This window comes from Staurois parvus, unplaced genomic scaffold (genome assembly GCF_062004578.1).
Source record: "Staurois parvus isolate SC_StPar_1 unplaced genomic scaffold, SC_StPar_1.0 ptg001150l, whole genome shotgun sequence".
NCBI classification, from domain to species: domain Eukaryota; kingdom Metazoa; phylum Chordata; class Amphibia; order Anura; family Ranidae; genus Staurois; species Staurois parvus.
The window spans coordinates 1,067,470-1,089,600 of record NW_028318946.1 but is presented as its reverse complement, the minus strand read 5'-3'; the positions used below and the strand labels follow the sequence as shown (position 1 = coordinate 1,089,600).

The 22,131-nt window shown below is 49.1% G+C and overlaps 1 protein-coding gene across 1 annotated transcript in view; it reads right to left on the bottom strand.

The window, feature by feature from the left end:
• The window catches only part of LOC149439171 (cell adhesion molecule CEACAM3-like), a 31,693-nt gene extending 21,045 nt beyond the window's left edge, over window positions 1–10,648 (bottom strand). The window contains exons 1-3 of the mRNA XM_089659338.1: window positions 10,456–10,648; window positions 5,293–5,625; window positions 2,693–2,854 (exon numbers count right to left, since the gene is read on the bottom strand). Of these exons, the coding sequence (XP_089515464.1) occupies window positions 2,693–2,854; window positions 5,293–5,625; window positions 10,456–10,648 (688 nt within the window). The remainder of the gene's footprint in view (window positions 1–2,692; window positions 2,855–5,292; window positions 5,626–10,455) is intronic.
• Between the last annotated feature and the right edge of the window lie 11,483 nt (window positions 10,649–22,131).

The window sequence follows — 22,131 nt, the reverse complement described above, 5'->3', positions numbered from 1 at the left end:
TCCATGGGTCGGAGAGGTCTGAGGTCTGAATGTGTGAGAGGTCTGAAGTGTGAATTGGTCATTAACATATCTTTTGTTTCCAAGGGTGGGAGAGGTCTGAAGTGTGAATGGTCATTAACATATTTTGTTTCCAAGGGTGGAAGAGGTCTGAGGTGTGAAAGGTTATTAACATATCTTTTGTTTCCAAGGGTGGGAGAGGTCTGAGGTGTGAATTGGTCATTAACATATCTTTTGTTTCCAAGGGTGGGAGAGGTCTGAGGTGTGAATGGTCATGAACATATCTTTTGTTTCCATGGGTCTGAGAGGTCTGAGGTCTGAATGGTCATGAACATATCTATTGTTTCCAAGGGTGGGAGAGGTCTGAGGTCTGAATGGTCATGAACATATCTTTTGTTTCCATGGGTAGGAGAGGTCTGAGGTCTGAATGTGTGAGAGGTCTGAGGTGTGAATTGGTCATTAACATATCTTTTGTTTCCAAGGGTGGGAGAGGTCTGAAGTGTGAATGGTCATTAACATATTTTTTTTCCAAGGGTGGAAGAGGTCTGAGGTGTGAAAGGTTATTAACATATCTTTTGTTTCCAAGGGTGGGAGAGGACTGAGGTGTGAATTGGTCATTAACATATCTTTTGTTTCCAAGGGTGGGAGAGGTCTGAGGTGTGAATGGTCATGAACATATCTTTTGTTTCCATGGGTCTGAGAGGTCTGAGGTCTGAATGGTCATGAACATATCTTTTGTTTCCAAGGGTGGGAGAGGTCTGAGGTGTGAATTGATCATTAACATATCTTTTGTTTCCAAGGGTGGGAGAGGTCTGAGGTGTGAATGGTCATGAACATATCTTTTGTTTCCATGGGTCTGAGAGGTCTGAGGTCTGAATGGTCATGAACATATCTTTTGTTTCCAAGGGTGGGAGAGGTCTGAGGTGTGAATGGTCATGAACATATATTTTGTTTCCATGGGTCAGAGAGGTCTGAGGTCTGAATGTGTGAGAGGTCTGAGGTGTGAATTGGTCATTAACATATCTTTTGTTTCCAAGGGTGGGAGAGGTCTGAGGTGTGAATTGGTCATTAACATATCTTTTGTTTCCAAGGGTGGGAGAGGTCTGAGGTGTGAATTGGTCATTAACATATCTTTTGTTTCCAAGGGTGGGAGAGGTCTGAGGTGTGAATGATCATGAACATATCTTTTGTTTCCAAGGGTCGGAGAGGTCTGAGGTGTGAATGGTCATGAACATATCTTTTGTTTCCAAGGGTGGGAGAGGTCTGAGGTGTGAATTGGTCATTAACATATCTTTTGTTTCCAAGGGTGGGAGAGGTCTGAGGTGTGAATGGTCATGAACATATCTTTTGTTTCCATGGGTCTGAGAGGTCTGAGGTGTGAATGGTCATGAACATATCTTTTGTTTCCATGGGTCTGAGAGGTCTGAGGTGTGAATGGTCATGAACATATCTTTTGTTTCCATGGGTCTGAGAGGTCTGAGGTGTGAATGGTCATGAACATATCTTTTGTTTCCATGGGTCTGAGAGGTCTGAGGTGTGAATGGTCATTAACATATCTTTTGTTTCCAAGGATGGAATCCTTAGAACGGAACCCAGCAACCTCTGGAGGAACCCTAGTTAATAATTCCTGATCTAGTCAGAGACCAGCTTATAAACCCTCACAGATTCGTTTTTTGAGTTAATACAAAATTGTTGACCGGTCATTTATGTGTATGCCTAATATATATCTGAAATTCATCATTCATCATCTTATTGAGCAACCAGAAGTGAAACTCTAAGGCTCCATGCACACTGGCTTAACCACTTGCCGACCGCAGATAGCCGAATGACGGCTTTGCTGCGGCCGGCCAGTTCTGGGATGGCGTCCCCAGCGGCGCGCACATGGGCGATCTCCGTTAGGGGTCCATTATAATTTATTTATTATTACATATTTATTGTGTGTATTTATGATTATTTTTATTTATTCGTGTATTTTTTTACATTTATTTTTTCATTTAGTATCATTATTTATGTATTTTTTTAAACTTGTTTTTTTTTGAGCAGAACAACACGCAAAAACGCACAACAGAACGTGCAAATCACGCCTTTCCATTCATTTCTATGGAATTAAAAACGTTCTAAACTGTGCAAATTTGCTCGGGTTGAACGTAAAAAAAAAAGTTCCAGAACCTAAAGATGTATCCAAGCACATAAAAACTCCCAACCCCCAAAAAACATTTTTCAGGCCGCCCATCCCCCACATATAGGTACGTACGAACGTAAACTCATGCGTCGGGAGCACCTATATTTTTTGTTTTCATTTTTGTTATGTCTATTTTTATTTATGGTTTCATGCATGGCAACATGTGACATGTGTATCGCAATCGACGGATTGCGATACACATGTCACATATCGCCGCGCATGCGTGAGTGAGAGCAATAATTTTAACACAAGGCCTCCTCCATAACACCAAACTGATGACCTAGAGGGCTTTTGAAGCATTGCTGATATAAAATATAGGGCGCTAAAGTTTGTCGCCATTTTACGGGCGCACACAAATTTAAAATTTACCAGATTTGCAGAGCTAGAAGCACCCACGTCATTGTGTGGGCTCGCATGTTTCTCCTCTTAGTGTATCACTTTAGGTCTGAAGCCCCACAGTTCCCAATTGTTTATTCATAGTTCAGTAATATTCAGTTGTTCAGTTTTTCTCACCTTGACCTGTATGAATTGTGGAATCCCATCTAACAGAGGAAGCATGCGTGACGTAACTGTTCTGGCTTTCAGCACCTGAAAGTGTTGCGGCAATGTAAGGATGTGGCTTTTTTGCAGTCGAATGGTAAAGCTTCGATTTCCTATATTTCCTATAACCTCCTCCTGTAAGGTTAAAAATTACTTGAGGATTCTAGCTACATATTTGAAAAAAAATTCTCCTACAGTAAATGTAAACCCAAAATCTATTTTTTAGTTAGTCTTGCGTCATGTCTCATTGAGTTCAGCTTTCTTAACCACTTGAGTCCCCAGCGCAATTATCGCGTACCTGGTGATGGAGGCCAATGGAGAGAGGGCTTCCCTTGCGGCTAAGTTCCAGACTCCCCTGGATATGGGACAGCAGGAGTCGGGCCCAAAGTAGCAAGGGTCGCCTGTAGGAGTGCTGGTCAGAGGTACATCCAGGAACACAGCTGATGAACTGGAATGGAGTCTGCAGACAGGTGGCACCTGTGAGAGGTATGCAAGCCTTCAGGGAAACAGAGGACCACAGAGTAGTCAGTTCAAAGCCAAGGTCAAGTGCTAGGTGGAGAGTGGAGCAGACGAAGTCAGTAGAGTAGTTGGGGTCATACACAAGTGGGAGAGAATATCCGTTAGCCAAGTCAGGCAGAGAAGACAGGTCCAAGAGCAAGCTGGGTCAGTAACAGGATATCACTAAAGCAAGGAACACAGACAATGGTACTGGGGAGCGAGAGATCAACCAGCAACTTGAGGAAGTGATGAGCATCCTTATAAAGGCCGTCTGGCGCCAAACTGAGCAAATGTGTGTGCAACTATGCACCAGTGCACATGTGTGTTCCGGCTTGCATCCGTGCGCCTATGCGCATGGATCTTCGCCAACGTGCACTTCTGCAGCCATGCAGGGTCCTGGCAGGAGTGCCTGGTCTTCTAGAACTTCTGCTGCGGACAGAACCCCGACAGCCATTTTAAAACAGCATGTGGTCTCAATGGTTCTTGGGGGTCTTGGTGGGGGTCAGGGGTGGACTGACAACTCACGGGGCCCTCAGGCAAAAGGGGATCATGGGGCCACTGTGTCCTCGCCCACACTCAAACCACACCCAAAAAAGCCTATGAAAGGTAGCAGGGGCATATCATGAGGCCCCCTACTGACCCTGGGCCCTTGGGCAGTGCCTGAGTTCCCAAATGGTCAGTCCGCCTCTGCCTGACACCCATCACCCTGTGCCTGTATGTTGACTCCCGTAAGACTGCACCTGCATTCTCTCCTTCTGTCACCACCACACATGACACCCATCACCCCGTGCATGCACGTTGACTCCCCCAAGACTGCACCTACATTCTCCCCTTCTGTCACCTCCACACTTGACACTCATCCTCCAATCAGCCATCACCCCGTGCATGCATGTTGATTCCCGTAAGACTGCACCTGCATTCTCCCCTTCTGTCACCACCACACCTGACACTCATGCCATCACCCATCACCCCGTGCATGCACTTGACTCCCCCAAGACTGCACCTGCATTCTCTTCTCCTGTCACCACCTCTCCTGGTCCCTATCCCGTCATCACCCATCACCTCATAAATGCACGTTGACTCCCCCAAGACTGCACCTGCATTCTCCCCTTCTGTCACCACACCTGACACCCATCCTCCCATCAGCCATCACCCTGTGCCTGCATGTTGACTCCCTAAGACTGCACCTGCATTCTCCCCTCCTGTCACCACCTCTCCTGACACCCATCCCACCATCAACCGTGCCTGAATGTTGACTCCCGTAAGACTACACCAGCTTTCTCCTTTTCTTTCACCACCACACCTGGTCCCCATCAACCCTGACTCTTACCACTGTGCCTTCCATAAAACCAACCCTTCCCCGCTCTTACCATTGCACCTGCCACTTTTCCCAACACCCCACCCATCCCCATCATGGCCCATTCTAGAACGATCACACTTTTTGCTAGTACAGTAAAAAAAAATATTTTATTTTACTTTTTGCTAAGTGCTCCAGCAATGGTTAAAATACCTTGTGCTGGCAGCATGTAGAATAGTCAGAATGCTGCTCTCCCACATATTGCAGATGCCCTGCTCTCTTGCAGTCCCACACAGCCCTCTTAAATATTGCTCTAATCAAGAACACTCTCATTCCCTTAGAAGTGCCATTTGATGCTTTGGACCACTGCAATTTTGGCCACTGACTGGTGTGTGAAAGTAGTCCAACTCTCCTATATGCTGCCAACAGAAGGTATTTTAACCCTTGCTACAGCACTTAGCAGCAAAGTAAAAACTAAATGCAGCAGTGTACTGTATAATGTATATGGAGCAGGGGCGGACTGACCATTTGGAAACTCGGCAACTGCCTGAGGGCCCGGGGTCAGTAGGGGGCCCAATGAGATGCCCCTGGTACCTTTTACATAGGCTTTTTTTGAGTTTGGGCAAGGACACAGGGGCCCCATGATCCCCTATTGCCCGGGGGCCCCATGAGTTGTCAGTCCGCTCCTGATATGCAGTCTGATTGCATTACAGTAATACATACAAAGGGTTCAATTGGTCTTTAAGAATCTACCATACATTGAATTGCAGTAACTTACCCACTACTGTGAGGTTATAGAGCTGTGTACATTGCAGAGATGTCGGTGTCACCATATAACTTCCATACGTTCCTTGGTCCTCTCTGGTTAGTCCAATTATAATTAAGGATCCATTAGTGGTGACATTCAGACGTCCTTTATAATGATCATCTTGAATTGCGACCTGTTTACCAGGCTCTGTTACTGCAAAATGTACCAAATCATTGACATTCACCCAGGTGATGGATGTAAACCCAATAAGGTCCAAGGGAAGAATGACCTCTCCTCCTTCCACTCCAAATACATTGGTCTGCTCTGCACAGGAATCAGTACTTGATACACCTGGTAAAGGATCTGAATGTAAGTAGGGATACCATTAAATTGCATTTCATAAGACATGGCAACAATATTCAAAAGCAAAAGTTTAAGGGTGGTTTCACACTGATCCAGTGTGGTCCCAGGCAAAGCACAGCCAACCCATGGGTTTTGTGAGGGTTAGCTGTACTTGTAAGGGAATTCCCGTGAGACGGCTGGCGAACAGACGTGCGCATGCGCACAGAAATGCACGATCGCGCACACACACGTGCACACGCACAGCGAAGATTAGCACCAGACGGACTATTTAAAAGGTACCTCTGCCTGTGCTGAGTGCTGACTGGTCTTCAGCTGTTCCCCGTTTCCTGCTCGTTCCTATGTGATTTCCTTGTTGTTGTCCCAGCTTGTTCCTGACCTGACTCTGATTACTCTCCTGCTTGATACTTGTTCCTGACTTCGGCTCTGCTCCTAACTTTGGCTTGCTTATGATTTGGCACCTCGCTGTCCACCCATTGATGACCCCGGCTATTCCTATGACATTGCTCCTGTCTCTCATCCCTGCTTCCTGCCTTGCTCTGGTGCACACCTCGTGACCTACCATACCAGCTCTGCATATCACTAGTGTTCCTGGATCGGAGGTTCATCAGTCTTCCAAAGTCTCCAACTGCAAGAGCTGCAAACAACATCTGCTGGCACTCTTGTCCTCCTGGTTCCTAGACACCCTCTGTTCCACTTCCAGTGGGGTCAGGGCTAGTGACACAAGTGAGGCCGACCTCGTCATTTCAGTCTCCAATCAGTACTTTCCCATATTTAACCATTAACACCCACGCTGAAAATGCCCAATACTTCAGAACTTGTATTTTACACAATTTGTGCAGGTGCTTGTGCAAAATAAATTTATGAAGTGCACCATAAACAGCTCTTTGAATCTGTGTTTCCTCCTTCGCTTCACTCCACCATTGTGGACCACCGCCACTCTGAAAAACTCACCAGATGACCATGACCTCTCACTTAAGAGTAGTGGAAGATTTCCATCCTCTCCATTTCCTCATCCTTCATCACTTCCTGTCTCGGTGACAATGGCCACCAATAGTCACCAAGACAAATAGTGAGGGTGAATGCCCCCCCAATAAGAATCTGATTAAGATACTAGTTCTTCCATACCTGCCTTTAGATGCATCTTAGCTAGAGATCACTGTACATCTTGTTGGACCTTATAGAAATCTATTGACCTAGTGAGGTTCCTTCACATAGGTGACCAGGGGGCCAACATGCTGATTGGATGCAGTCACTGTTCGCCTATGAATTTTCAACTCAGCTTCATCATTTGCCAAAATTCCACTGTTGTATGAACAGCTCAAGACTGTGCATTAAATGCACACAGACTGCAATAAATTTACCTACTCATTTACCTAACATGGCCACCTTGACTCAATATGACCATGTGGCCATACTGGGTCAATGATGTCATGAGCATCACCATTCCATTGTAAAGTAAGCTACAGGACGGGGAATCCCCCACCCGCAATTCATTGGACCACGAATGACAGTTGGAATCCCCATCAACATCTCATTGGACCAGGAATGACAGTTGGAATCCCCATCAGCATCTCTTTGGACCAGGAATGACAGCTGGCTTCAGGGTTCAGACTCAAACCCAGATCTGAACAAACACAATCTCATCCCTACTCAAGACCACAAATATAAGAAGTAAATCAAGAAAACTATAGAATTAAATGCACACAGACTGCAATAGAATTACCTACACCTCAAGGCTAGGGATGAGCTTGCATTTGTTCAGAACTGGTTTGGGTCCAAAGCTGCCAAAAGCTGGTTGTCATTCCAGGTCCAGTGGTGTGTGGATGGGCTTTCCCCATCCCAGCAATGGACGTTACAAAGGGGCAGGTACGCTTTTTTCATAATTGGCTTAACATGGCTGTAATGGACCCCGGTCTCCCGCGACTGGGTATCTCCATCAAGAAGCTGCTTCTCAGGCTCTGGAACATGAGACCAGTGAATCTGGCTATTGCTACCCCAAGATCCGGACGACGCCAGATTTGAAGTAAGCCAGAAGGTAGACTACTTTATTTGAACACAGATACAAGAGATATACACTCAGGAGACAAATCCCCCCTCCCTGCATAATGTCACAGGGTGGGGCAATCTACATTTAGTAACAAAAGACACACAGGTATTCAAACTCACACCAGCAGACAGTCCCATAAGGAGGGAGGGCTGCTGGAGACACCCCACACTAAGCTAATACGCATAAACACATACATTCCATAATAGTTTGCTCCCAAACCAGACAAACAGTAGAACAATGGGATGCAACCACATAACACCAAACAATCCACAACCCCCCACCCCACCTATCTCCTAGACATGTATACACAATATTAGGACAGATCACCCTGTAACCCTAACAGGCACAGGGTGACTTACACATAAGAGGGATATGGGGAGCTGAGACAGGGGTCTCTCCACCTCTCCAAAGTGAGCTGGATTCAATGGGCCCCCCACCCAAAGTGACTCCCATCACAATGGCCACCTTGATCCAATATGGCCATGTGGCCATACTAGGTCAATGATGTCATGAGCATCACCGTTCCATTGTAAAGTCAGCTAAAGGACGGGGAATCCCCATCAGCATCTCATTGGACCAGGAATGACAGCTGGCTTCTGGGTTCAGACTCAAACCCAGTTCTGAACAAACACAAGCTCATCCCTACTCAAGACCAAAAATATAAGAAGTAAATCAAGAAAACTATAGAATTAAATCAATAGCAATGAAAATTAATTTTATTGCAGTCTGTGTGCATTAAATGCACACAGACTGCAATAAAATTACCTACACCTCAAGACTAAGGATGAGCTTTCATTTCTTCAGAACCGGTTTGGGTCCGAAGCAGCCAAAAGCCTGTTGTCATTCCAGGTCCAGTGGTGTGTGGATAGGCTTTCCCCATCCCAGCAATGGATGTTACAAAGGGGCAGGGATGCTTTTGTCATAATGGACTTAAAATGGCCACCCTGACCCAATATGACCATGTGGCCATACTAGGTCAATGATGTCATGAGCATCACCGTTCCATTGTAAAGTCAGCTACAGTACGGGAAATCCCCCACCCGCAATTCATTGGACCACTAATGACAGTTGGAATCCCTATCAGCATCTCATTGGACCAGGAATGACTGTTGGAATCCCCATCAGCACCTCTTTGGACCAGGAATGACAGTTGGCTTCTGGGTTCATACTCAACCAACACAAGCTCATCCCTACTCAAGACCAAAAATATAAGAAGTAAATCAAGAAAACTATAGAATTAAATGCACACAGACTGCAATACAATTACCTACACCTCAAGGCTAGGGATGAGCTTGCATTTCTTCAGAACCGGTTTGGGTCCGAAGCAGCCAAAAGACGGATGTCATTCCAAGTCCAGTGGTGTGTGGATGGGCTTTCCCCATCTCAGCAATGGCCGTTACAAAGGGGCAGGGACACTTTTGTCATAATGGACTTAACTTGGCCACCCTGACCCAATATGGCCATGTGGCCATACTAGGTCAATGATGTCATGAGCATCACCGTTCCATTGTGAAGTCAGCTACAGGACAGGGAATCCCCCACCCGCAATTCCACGAATGACAATTGGAATCCCCATCAGCATCTCATTGGACCACGAATGACTGTTGGAATCCCCATCAGCATCTCATTGGACCAGGAATGACAGCTGGCTTCTGGGTTCAGACTCAAACCCAGTTCTGAACAAACACAAGCTCATCCCTACTCAAGACCAAAAATATAAGAAGTAAATCAAGAAAACTATAGAATTAAATGCACTCAGACTGCAATAAAATTACCTACACCTCAAGGCTAGGGATGAGCTTGCATTTCTTCAGAACCGGTTTGGGTCCGAAGCAGCCAAAAGCCTGTTGTCATTCCAGGTCCAGTGGTGTGTGGATGGGCTTTCCCCATCCCAGCAATGGCCGTTACAAAGGGGCAGGGACGCTTTTGTCATAATTGACTTAACATGGCCACCTTGACCCAATATGACCATACTAGGTCAATGATGTCATGAGCATCACCGTTCCATTGTTAAGTCAGCTACAGGACAGGGAATCCCCCACCCGCAATTCATTGGACCACGAATGACAATTGGAATCCCCATCAGCATCTCATTGGACCACGAATGACTGTTGGAATCCCCATCAGCATTTCATTGGACCAGGAATGACAGCTGGCTTCTGGGTTCAAACTCAAACTCAGTTCTGAACAAACACAAGCTCATCCCTACTCAAGACCAAAAATATAAGAAGTAAATCAAGAAAACTATAGAATTAAATGCACACAGACTGCAATAAAATTACCTACACCTCAAGGCTAGGGATGAGCTTGCATTTCTTCAGAACCAGTTTGGGTCCAAAGCAGCCAAAAGCCGGTAGTCATTCCAGGTCCAGTGGTGTGTGGATGGGCTTTCCCCATCCCAGCAATGGCCGTTACAAAGGGGCAGGGACGCTTTTGTCATAATTGAATTTACATGGCCACCTTGACCCAATATGGCCATGTGACCATACTAGGTCAATGATGTCATGAGCATCACCGTTCCATTGTAAAGTCAGCTACAGGACAGGGAATCCCCCACCCGCAATTCATTGGACCACAAATGACAATTGGAATCCCGATCAGAATCTCATTGGACCAGGATTGACTGTTGGAATCCCCATCAGCATCTCTTTGGACCACGAATGACAGTTGGCTTCTGGGTTCATACTCAACCAACACAAGCTCATCCCTACTCAAGACCAAAAATATAAGAAGTAAATCAAGAAAACTATAGAATTAAATCATCAGCAATGAAAATGACTTACCGAACACTCTGAGATTAAACTTTTGAAGACATTGTCCTAATTTGAATCTCTGCACATTAGCGGTGTATTGTCCTTCGTCTTCTCTGGTCAGACCAGTTATAACTAGGGATCCATCAGCTGTAGCTTCTACTCTTCCTGTATAGGCTGAATGTCGGGTCTTGGTAGGTTTACCCGGGTTGGATATAGCCAACATTTTTGTACTAGGGGTAGCAGCCACCCAAGTAATGTACTCAATCTCAGCTGCATCCACATGTAGAGTTACACGTCCACCGATTGTACCTGACACCTGTTTGTCCCTGCAAGTTGCACCTGAAAAAGAATAATGTATGATATAATATTTATGATAGTCAACTGTTTAAAAAAAAAATGAAATTTATTAAGTATAATGATAGAGTGTGTCTGATTTTAGGTCCATTGTGGTGTGATGGCAGCTCAGTCAACGGCATGGGCTGCCTTAACCACTTCCAGTCCGGACACTTTCACCCCCTTCCAGTCCGGACACTTTCACCCCCTTCCTGTCCAGGCCAATTTTCAGCTTTCAGCGCTATCACACTTTGAATGACAATTGCGCGGTCATGCAACACTTTACCCATATGGATTTTTTAGCATTTTTTTGAGACAGATAAAGCTTTATTTTGGCTGTATTTATTCACCACTGAGATTTTTATTTTTTTTTGCTATATAAATGAAAAGGTCCAAAAATTTAGAAAAAAAATGTTTTTCTTATAAAATTTTGCAAATACATAATCTTTCTTCATAAATCTTGGCCAAAATTTATTCAGTTATCTTTTAGTAAAAAAAAATAACCCAAATTAGTTTATAACCAAAAATTTAAATTTAAAAAAAAATGTTTTTTAATTTTATTTTATTTTTTTATATTATTATTTTTGTTTTTTGTTTACACTGAATGCTTTTACAGCCATAAAGGCTGTAAAAGCAATCATTTATCCTTCTCTCTGGCTGCATTCTTGCAGCCATTGAGAAATACTGTGTAAGCTGTGATTGTTCACAGCTTGTCACATGGTACAGGGCTGTTGTGAATAGCCCTGTACCATGTGACCTCTGTGATCATTCACAGATTTCACATGTAGTAAGCAATGATGTCAGAAGTGACATCTTGCTTACTACTCTTCATGTGATCACTGATTGGCCAATCAGTGATCACATGATCGGGACCACGCACAGAGGTCCCATGCAACGATCGGTGTTCCACTGTGGTCATCTTGGTAGGGGCCCGGAGGACACAGTTGTGCTCCCAGGAAGCACGCAAAAGTCGTTTATAAACTGCCACCCGCCCCTGCTCTGCCACCGTCCGACCATTTTATATACAATGGCTGGGTGGGAAGTGGTTGAAGTGGAACAGAACTAAAAAAATTAAAGATTTGCTATGTTATAGAGAAATTTTGAAAAGGTTATATGTGCCTAAGCAGTACCTTGACACATATGCCCTTTGTCCAGAGTTGCTCCTGAAATATAGCAGAGAACTTTTCGGTATGTAATTGTGGGCTGATGTAGCAGGCAGCTCCAACTGTTGGTTGCAAGAAGCAGATGACTGTGGATCACCAGACAAGGACCAGAGGCCGGAACATGGTAACACTTGATCAGAAGACAGGAGCAAAGCCTGGACACAAGTCCAAGGTCGGGCAGTTTGATACCTTGGGCAGAGTCAGTATACAAGTCAGGCAGTGAGGTATTAAATCAGGAGGCAGAATGCAGAGTCGAAACACAGGCCGTGGTCACAAAAGGTAGACAAAAATCAAAAGACATGGGAAGGCAGAGGTAGGAGGTCGGGATGCAGGAAAATCAGGGACTGGCTAAGGACCACTTAGCAATCTCTTCATGTCACAATCCGACCTAAATGGACAGTTTGCCTCTAATTTCAGTGCCAAGCATGAGAGCTAAAATATTTGTGCGTGATATTACACATCTTACAGTGAACATTTTATCATGAGCATGCGCATTCAGGAGTATTCTCACTCTAGTAAGTAACGGAGTTTTCTTCCAGTAAGGCCCCATGTACATGGGACGTTTCTGAACGATGGAAACTGACAGCTGCAAAACGTAGGTTAAAAAACATCTGTTTAGCAGCGTTTATGCGAGTTTGCATTTAGAAGCGTTTTTTAAAGATAAGCACAGGAGAACCTCCCAAATGCCCAGAATGCACTGAAAAGTGGTAAATTAATAACTATTTCAGACTGTTTCAGAGAAATGCAGAGTAGAAGCAGAGACAGAAGTATTTGTTGAGATTAGCTTAGGTGGGAGTTGCTCATTAACATTTCTTTTGTTTCCAAGGGTGGGAGAGGTCTGAGGTATGAATGGTCATGAATAGAGATGAGCGAAGAAATGAAAAATTCGATTCGACTGATTCGGCGAATTCGTGGACAATATTCGATTCGAGTCGAATAAATTCGCTGTGAATTTAACTTAAAAAAGGGTGTTTCTAGGCTTCAGAGAGACTTAATATTAGTGCAGAACACTGTACCTTTAATTTAAATGCCCTTGGAGTCTGCTGGGGAAGAGAAATAATACTGTCTGTCAGTATGACATGCAGATGAGTGCCGTCGATCTTAGAATCACTGCACACTTCACTCCTTTGGCCAGTCACGGGGCCAAAACCAGTGTTTGGAGCCACAGTGTGGCGGTGGAGGCAGCAGCAATGGGAGGCCATACAGCAACCTATGACAAAATGGAAACCAGCAGGAGCGTGAGGAGACCTGAAAGTGGCACATGGCAGAGTGGGAGCAATGGGAGGCGGTACAGGGACCCAGGTCACACTATGGGCCCAGCAGCAGCGTGACCAGGCGGTACGGGGGCCCATGGCCGATATGGGGCTTGGTGGCACCTATGGAAGGCCTGTAATCTGCCAGCAACCTATGACAAAATGGACAACCGCAGGAGTGTGAGGAGATTTCAAAGTGGCACATGGCAGAGTGGAAGCAATGGAAGGCCGTACAGGGACCCAGGTCACACTGTGGGACCAGCATCAGCGTGAACAGGCGGTACGGGGGCCCATGGCCGATTTGACCTCATTCATCCCATAGTCCTGCCGACTCACGAATAGCGTGGCCTCCTCAAAGGGCCTGAGCAAGCGCAGGTGTCACACATGAGCTGCCAATGGCTGACATCTAAGTTACACAGGGAGTACCTTTATCCGCTTTTAACATCAGGAAATCTGTGATGGCCTTTAGCTGTTCGTAAAGGCGGTCTAACATATGTAGGGTTGAATTCCACCTTGTTGCAACGTCACAGCATGAGGAGTCGGTACGGGGGCCCATGGCAGATTAGGGGCCTGGCAGCAGCTATGTGAGGCCCGTAATCTGCCTGCACCCTATGTCAAAAAATTTAACACACCAGCAGTGTGAAGAGACCTGAAAGTGGCACATGGCAGCAGAGTGTGGCGATGGAGACAGCAGCAATGGGAGGCCGTACAGGGACCCATGAGAGACTCTGGACTTGGCAGCAGCATGAGGAGGCGGTATATAGGGGCCCATGGCAGATTAGGGGCCTGGCAGCAGCTATGTGAGGCCCGTAATCTGCCTGCACCCTATGTCAAAAAATTTAACACACCAGCAGTGTGAAGAGACCTGAAAGTGGCACATGGCAGCAGAGTGTGGCGATGGAGACAGCAGCAATGGGAGGCCATACAGGGACCCATGACAGACTCTGGACTTGGCAGCAGCATGAGGAGGCGGTATATAGGGGCCCATGGCAGATTAGGGGCCTGGCAGCAGCTATGTGAGGCCCGTAATCTGCCTGCACCCTATGTCAAAAAATGTAACACACCAGCAGTGTGTGAGGAGACCTGAAAGTGGCACATGGCAGAGTGGGAGCAATGGGAGGCGGTACAGGGACCCAGGTCACACTATGGGCCCAGCAGCAGCGTGACCAGGCGGTACGGGGGCCCATGGCCGATATGGGGCTTGGTGGCACCTATGGAAGGCCTGTAATCTGCCAGCAACCTATGACAAAATGGACAACCGCAGGAGTGTGAGGAGATTTCAAAGTGGCACATGGCAGAGTGGAAGCAATGGAAGGCCGTACAGGGACCCAGGTCACACTGTGGGACCAGCATCAGCGTGAACAGGCGGTACGGGGGCCCATGGCCGATTTGACCTCATTCATCCCATAGTCCTGCCGACTCACGAATAGCGTGGCCTCCTCAAAGGGCCTGAGCAAGCGCAGGTGTCACACATGAGCTGCCAATGGCTGACATCTAAGTTACACAGGGAGTACCTTTATCCGCTTTTAACATCAGGAAATCTGTGATGGCCTTTAGCTGTTCGTAAAGGCGGTCTAACATATGTAGGGTTGAATTCCACCTTGTTGCAACGTCACAGCATGAGGAGTCGGTACGGGGGCCCATGGCAGATTACATGTCTGGCAGCAGCTATGTGAGGCCCGTAATCTGCCTGCACCCTATGTCAAAAAATTTAACACACCAGCAGTGTGAAGAGACCTGAAAGTGGCACATGGCAGCAGAGTGTGGCGATGGAGACAGCAGCAATGGGAGGCCGTACAGGGACCCATGAGAGACTCTGGACTTGGCAGCAGCATGAGGAGGCGGTATATAGGGGCCCATGGCAGATTAGGGGCCTGGCAGCAGCTATGTGAGGCCCGTAATCTGCCTGCACCCTATGTCAAAAAATTTAACACACCAGCAGTGTGAAGAGACCTGAAAGTGGCACATGGCAGCAGAGTGTGGCGATGGAGACAGCAGCAATGGGAGGCCATACAGGGACCCATGACAGACTCTGGACTTGGCAGCAGCATGAGGAGGCGGTATATAGGGGCCCATGGCAGATTAGGGGCCTGGCAGCAGCTATGTGAGGCCCGTAATCTGCCTGCACCCTATGTCAAAAAATGTAACACACCAGCAGTGTGTGAGGAGACCTGAAAGTGGCACATGGCAGAGTGGGAGCAATGGGAGGCGGTACAGGGACCCAGGTCACACTATGGGCCCAGCAGCAGCGTGACCAGGCGGTACGGGGGCCCATGGCCGATATGGGGCTTGGTGGCACCTATGGAAGGCCTGTAATCTGCCAGCAACCTATGACAAAATGGACAACCGCAGGAGTGTGAGGAGATTTCAAAGTGGCACATGGCAGAGTGGAAGCAATGGAAGGCCGTACAGGGACCCAGGTCACACTGTGGGACCAGCATCAGCGTGAACAGGCGGTACGGGGGCCCATGGCCGATTTGACCTCATTCATCCCATAGTCCTGCCGACTCACGAATAGCGTGGCCTCCTCAAAGGGCCTGAGCAAGCGCAGGTGTCACACATGAGCTGCCAATGGCTGACATCTAAGTTACACAGGGAGTACCTTTATCCGCTTTTAACATCAGGAAATCTGTGATGGCCTTTAGCTGTTCGTAAAGGCGGTCTAACATATGTAGGGTTGAATTCCACCTTGTTGCAACGTCACAGCATGAGGAGTCGGTACGGGGGCCCATGGCAGATTACATGTCTGGCAGCAGCTATGTGAGGCCCGTAATCTGCCTGCACCCTATGTCAAAAAATTTAACACACCAGCAGTGTGAAGAGACCTGAAAGTGGCACATGGCAGCAGAGTGTGGCGATGGAGACAGCAGCAATGGGAGGCCGTACAGGGACCCATGAGAGACTCTGGACTTGGCAGCAGCATGAGGAGGCGGTATATAGGGGCCCATGGCAGATTAGGGGCCTGGCAGCAGCTATGTGAGGCCCGTAATCTGCCTGCACCCTATGTCAAAAAATTTAACACACCAGCAGTGTGAAGAGACCTGAAAGTGGCACATGGCAGCAGAGTGTGGCGATGGAGACAGCAGCAATGGGAGGCCATACAGGGACCCATGACAGACTCTGGACTTGGCAGCAGCATGAGGAGGCGGTATATAGGGGCCCATGGCAGATTAGGGGCCTGGCAGCAGCTATGTGAGGCCCGTAATCTGCCTGCACCCTATGTCAAAAAATGTAACACACCAGCAGTGTGTGAGGAGACCTGAAAGTGGCACATGGCAGAGTGTGGCGATGGAGACAGCAGCAATGGGAGGCCGTACAGGGACCCATGAGAGACTCTGGACCTGGCAGCAGCATGAGGAAGCGGTATATAGGGGCCTATGGCAGATTAGGGGCCTGGCAGCAGCTATAGGAGGCCCATAATCTGCCAGCACCCTATGTCAAAAAATTCTACACACCAGCAGTGTGTGAGGAGACCTGAAAGTGGCACATGGCAGAGTGTGGCGATGGAGACAGCAGCAATGGGAGGCCGTACAGGGACCCATGAGAGACTCTGGACCTGGCAGCAGCATGAGGAGGCGGTATATAGGGGCCTATGGCAGATTAGGGGCCTGGCAGCAGCTATAGGAGGCCCATAATCTGCCAGCACCCTATGTCAAAAAATTCTACACACCAGCAGTGTGAGGAGACCTGAAAGTGGCACATGGCAGCAGAGTGTGGCGATGGAGACAGCAGCAATGGGAGGCCGTACAGGGACCCATGACAGACTCTAGACTTGGCAGCAGCATGAGGAGGCGGTATATAGGGGCCCATGGCAGATTAGGGGCCTGGCAGCAGCTATGTGAGGCCCGTAATCTGCCTGCACCCTATGTCAAAAAATTTAACACACCAGCAGTGTGAAGAGACCTGAAAGTGGCACATGGCAGCAGAGTGTGGCGATGGAGACAGCAGCAATGGGAGGCCATACAGGGACCCATGACAGACTCTGGACTTGGCAGCAGCATGAGGAGGCGGTATATAGGGGCCCATGGCAGATTAGGGGCCTGGCAGCAGCTATGTGAGGCCCGTAATCTGCCTGCACCCTATGTCAAAAAATTTAACACACCAGCAGTGTGAAGAGACCTGAAAGTGGCACATGGCAGCAGAGTGTGGCGATGGAGACAGCAGCAATGGGAGGCCGTACAGGGACCCATGAGAGACTCTGGACTTGGCAGCAGCATGAGGAGGCGGTATATAGGGGCCCATGGCAGATTAGGGGCCTGGCAGCAGCTATGTGAGGCCCGTAATCTGCCTGCACCCTATGTCAAAAAATTTAACACACCAGCAGTGTGAAGAGACCTGAAAGTGGCACATGGCAGCAGAGTGTGGCGATGGAGACAGCAGCAATGGGAGGCCATACAGGGACCCATGACAGACTCTGGACTTGGCAGCAGCATGAGGAGGCGGTATATAGGGGCCCATGGCAGATTAGGGGCCTGGCAACAGCTATGTGAGGCCCGTAATCTGCCTGCACCCTATGTCAAAAAATTTAACACACCAGCAGTGTGAAGAGACCTGAAAGTGGCACATGGCAGCAGAGTGTGGCGATGGAGACAGCAGCAATGGGAGGCCGTACAGGGACCCATGAGAGACTCTGGACTTGGCAGCAGCATGAGGAGGCGGTATATAGGGGCCCATGGCAGATTAGGGGCCTGGCAGCAGCTATGTGAGGCCCGTAATCTGCCTGCACCCTATGTCAAAAAATGTAACACACCAGCAGTGTGTGAGGAGACCTGAAAGTGGCACATGGCAGAGTGTGGCGATGGAGACAGCAGCAATGGGAGGCCGTACAGGGACCCATGAGAGACTCTGGACCTGGCAGCAGCATGAGGAGGCGGTATATAGGGGCCTATGGCAGATTAGGGGCCTGGCAGCAGCTATAGGAGGCCCATAATCTGCCAGCACCCTATGTCAAAAAATTCTACACACCAGCAGTGTGAGGAGACCTGAAAGTGGCACATGGCAGCAGAGTGTGGCGATGGAGACAGCAGCAATGGGAGGCCGTACAGGGACCCATGACAGACTCTAGACTTGGCAGCAGCATGAGGAGGCGGTATATAGGGGCCCATGGCAGATTAGGGGCCTGGCAGCAGCTATGTGAGGCCCGTAATCTGCCTGCACCCTATGTCAAAAAATTTAACACACCAGCAGTGTGAAGAGACCTGAAAGTGGCACATGGCAGCAGAGTGTGGCGATGGAGACAGCAGCAATGGGAGGCCATACAGGGACCCATGACAGACTCTGGACTTGGCAGCAGCATGAGGAGGCGGTATATAGGGGCCTATGGCAGATTAGGGGCCTGGCAGCAGCTATAGGAGGCCCGTAATCTGCCAGCACCCTATGTCAAAAAATTAAACACACCAGCAGTGTGAGGAGACCTGAAAGTGGCACATGTTTGAGGCATGATTCATGGCGGATTTAGTCAGTTGTGTCAGGAACTGGTGGTTTGAAATCCAGACTAATCCACGCCTGATTCATTTTCACAAACGTGAGTCTCTCCACACTTTGGGTGGACAGTCGTGTCCTCCGCGGAGTTACAATACCTCCTGCCGCACTAAACACGCGCTCCGATGCCACGCTACTGGCCGGGCATGACAGCCTTTCAAGGGCAAATTCAGCTAGTTGGGGCCAAAGGTCAAGTTTCGTTGCCCAGTAGTCAAGGGGATTGTCTACCTCGGTTGGCAGGGTGCTGTCCAAGTAGGCCCAAGCCTGTTGTTTGAGCTCCTGCTCCAGGTCCACCTGATGCTGCTGCTGCTGCTGCGGCTGGTTAGTAGTTTCCTCACTGCGCTGGTGAAGAAAGCTACTCATCATCGACTGCAGACTGAGGCAGCCGCTGCTGGTGGAGCTGCCACTGCTCCTACCACCCCACCCCTCCCCTGCTGCCATGCCAGCGGAACGCGAGCGCACAGGGCCCACAGTGTCTGAGGATGGACGTTGGCGCACAAAGGCAGAGACCAACTGACTACATAGGTGGTTTTTATAGTACGTAATTTTGGCCTCCCTCTCAGCAGGTGTGAAAAAGGCCACCATTTTGGACCGGTAGCGAGGGTCCAACAAGGTGGACAGCCAAAAGTCATCCCTCTGTCTGATGGTTATTATTCGGCTGTCGCTACGCAAGCAACCGAGCATGCTATGGGCCATTTGTGCCAAGGAATGCGAGGGACTCCCTGCCTCCATCTCCACAGCATACTGCCACGGTGCGTCTGGGTCCTCTGTCTCCTCCTCCTCCTCCTCTACCAGATGCTCCTGCTCCTCCACTCCTGTCCGCTGAGTGGAAAAACCACCCATTTCACTCAATAATTCCTGAGCACAAATGTCCTCCTCTACCTCCTCCTCTTCTTCCTGTCCTGCCCCCACAGGGGTCATGTGGCGTTGAGATCTGTGCGCCACGTCTACCGCACCCTGACCAGCCATTGTTAACAGCATTTGTTCCAGGACGTGCAACAGAGGAATGACGTCGTTCATCCCATAGTCCTGCCGACTCACGAATAGCGTGGCCTCCTCAAAGGGCCTGAGCAAGCGGCAGGTGTCACGCATGAGCTGCCAATGGCTGACATCTAAGTTACACAGGGGAGTACCTTTATCCGCTTGTAACATCAGGAAATCGGTGATGGCCTTTCGCTGCTCGTAAAGGCGGTCTAACATGTGTAGGGTTGAATTCCACCTTGTTGCAACGTCGCAGATCAGGCGATGCTGTGGAATTCCGTTCTGACGCTGCAGCTCAATGAGGGTGTTCTTTGCGGTGTAGGAATGGCTGAAATGCATGCACAGTTTACGTGACATTTTAAGGATGTCTTGCAGTGGGATGGTGGATTTTAGGAACCGCTTGACAACCAGATTGAACACGTGAGCCATGCATGGCGCATGGCACAACCTTCCTTGACGCAGAGCAGACACCATGTTCTTTCCGTTGTCAGTCAACATGGTTCCGATTTTTAGTTTGCGCGGAGACAGCCATCTGTCGATTTCTCTGTTCATTACACTCAGCAGTTCCTCCCCTGTGTGACTACGTTCGCCAAGGCATACCAGGTGCAGCACAGCGTGACACCGTTGCGCCCTGCACATGTGATATGCCGGTCGGGTAATGGGACTTGGCACGGGGGTGGCGGCTGAGGACACGGCGGAAAAAGAGGTGGTAGAGGCGGACATGCTTGCTGGACCAAGGACGTGCAAACGTGGAGGCAAAAGCGTCGTGACCTGTCCAAGTTGCTGGTGCGGCTGTGCCGGCACCACGTTCACCCAGTGGGCCGTAAATGACATGTACTGTCCCTGACCGTAGTTACAGCTCCACACGTCGGCGCTGCCGTGCACTTTGGCAGAGACCGACATGCTCAAAGACTGGCCCACCATCTCTTCTACATGTGAATGCAGGGCTGGCACTGCCTTTTGGGCAAAGAAATGACGGCTTGGCACTCTCCACCGCGGCGCGGCACAAGCCATCATTTCTCGGAAAGGTGCTGAGTCCACCAGTTGGAAAGGGAGGGACTGCAGCACCAGCAACTTGGACAGGAGGACGTTCAGCTTTTGCACCGTCGGGTGCGTGCTCGCAAACTGTTGTCTCTTGGATACGGATTCCAAGAAAGACTGTTGACGGAATCCGAGAAGAGGAGTAGCAGGAGAAGGAGCATCTGAACGAGCGGAAGATGCCAATGAGCGACAACTCCCCTCAGCAGAGGTGTTGGAGCCTTGACTGGCTGATAGAGGGCGATTGACGACGTCGGGTGACGGAGCAAGTAACGGAGCGGGTGATGGAGCGGGGGCTGGGGCAGGCAGAACCGCCGTATGTTTATCACGGTTTTCCCAGGCCACCGAATGGTGACGCTGCATATGCTGACGCAACGCTGTAGTCCCAACATGGGCCCCCTGGCCACGCTTGCATTTCTGGCCACATAGTCGACATACGGCTACGTTTACTTCCTCGGGCGGCTTGAGGAAAAATTGCCACACCACCGAGTAGGAAACTTTGCCCCCGCTACTCTTCACTGGCTGACTGCTACTTCCTCCGTGCGCAACGGCACCACTACTGGCCGTGGTGGTAGGCTGCAGTGGAGCTGGTGCTCTACTCCGTGGACGTTTGGCTCCACTGACACTGATGCGACCCTGCTGCTGTCTCCTGGGCAACCCACCGACTGTTTTGCTCGCTGCCAAGCTGCCACCCTCTTCTCCTGATGATGCGGAAGAAATTGCCTGATGACGACGAGGCTGCCAAGTGCGATCAACCTCCTCATCATCAAGTAGGGTCTCCGCCTCACTACTAGCCCCCTCGGCTGCGTCTGGGTCAGGAGACAGACCTGTCTCTAGACCGGCTACCGAGCCACTCTCCTCGCCAGTACTTGTTCGCTTGGCTGCTGAAAAGGCCGATGTCTCCCCCCGTTCCTGACCGCCCTCTGTTAGCTCTTCCTCACTGTACAGTGGGGCTGAGCCCACAGCATGCGATACTTCGCTTGGTGAGGGAACAGCAAAGGACAGGGGCAGGTAGAGGACACGTGATTTCAGTGGGCTTGGTCCCGGGCCATGCCAACTAACGGTTGTGTCTGACGTACCCACCGACCGTTGGCTGTAGGTGTCAGAGGTGACCTGGGAAGAGGAAGACGACCGAGCCAACCAATCAATGACGGCAGGGTTGTCGGTGGAGACACGACCGCTGGATGACACCGGGAGCACTGGCCTCTGGCTGCGAATACTGCTGCCTCGACCCCTTCCTCTGCTGCCACGTCTGCTCGCTCCTAAAACATTGCCTCCTCTGCCACTCCTCTGCATGTTGTCTGACATACTATTTAATTCAACGATTAGGTGTCCCTGAGTAACAATTCTCTGGCACTCAGTAACAATTCTGTCTGTCCCTGAGTATGAATTCTGTGGCCCTGAGTAACAATTCTGTGTCTGTGCGAGTAACAATTCTGTGTCTGTGCAAGTAACAA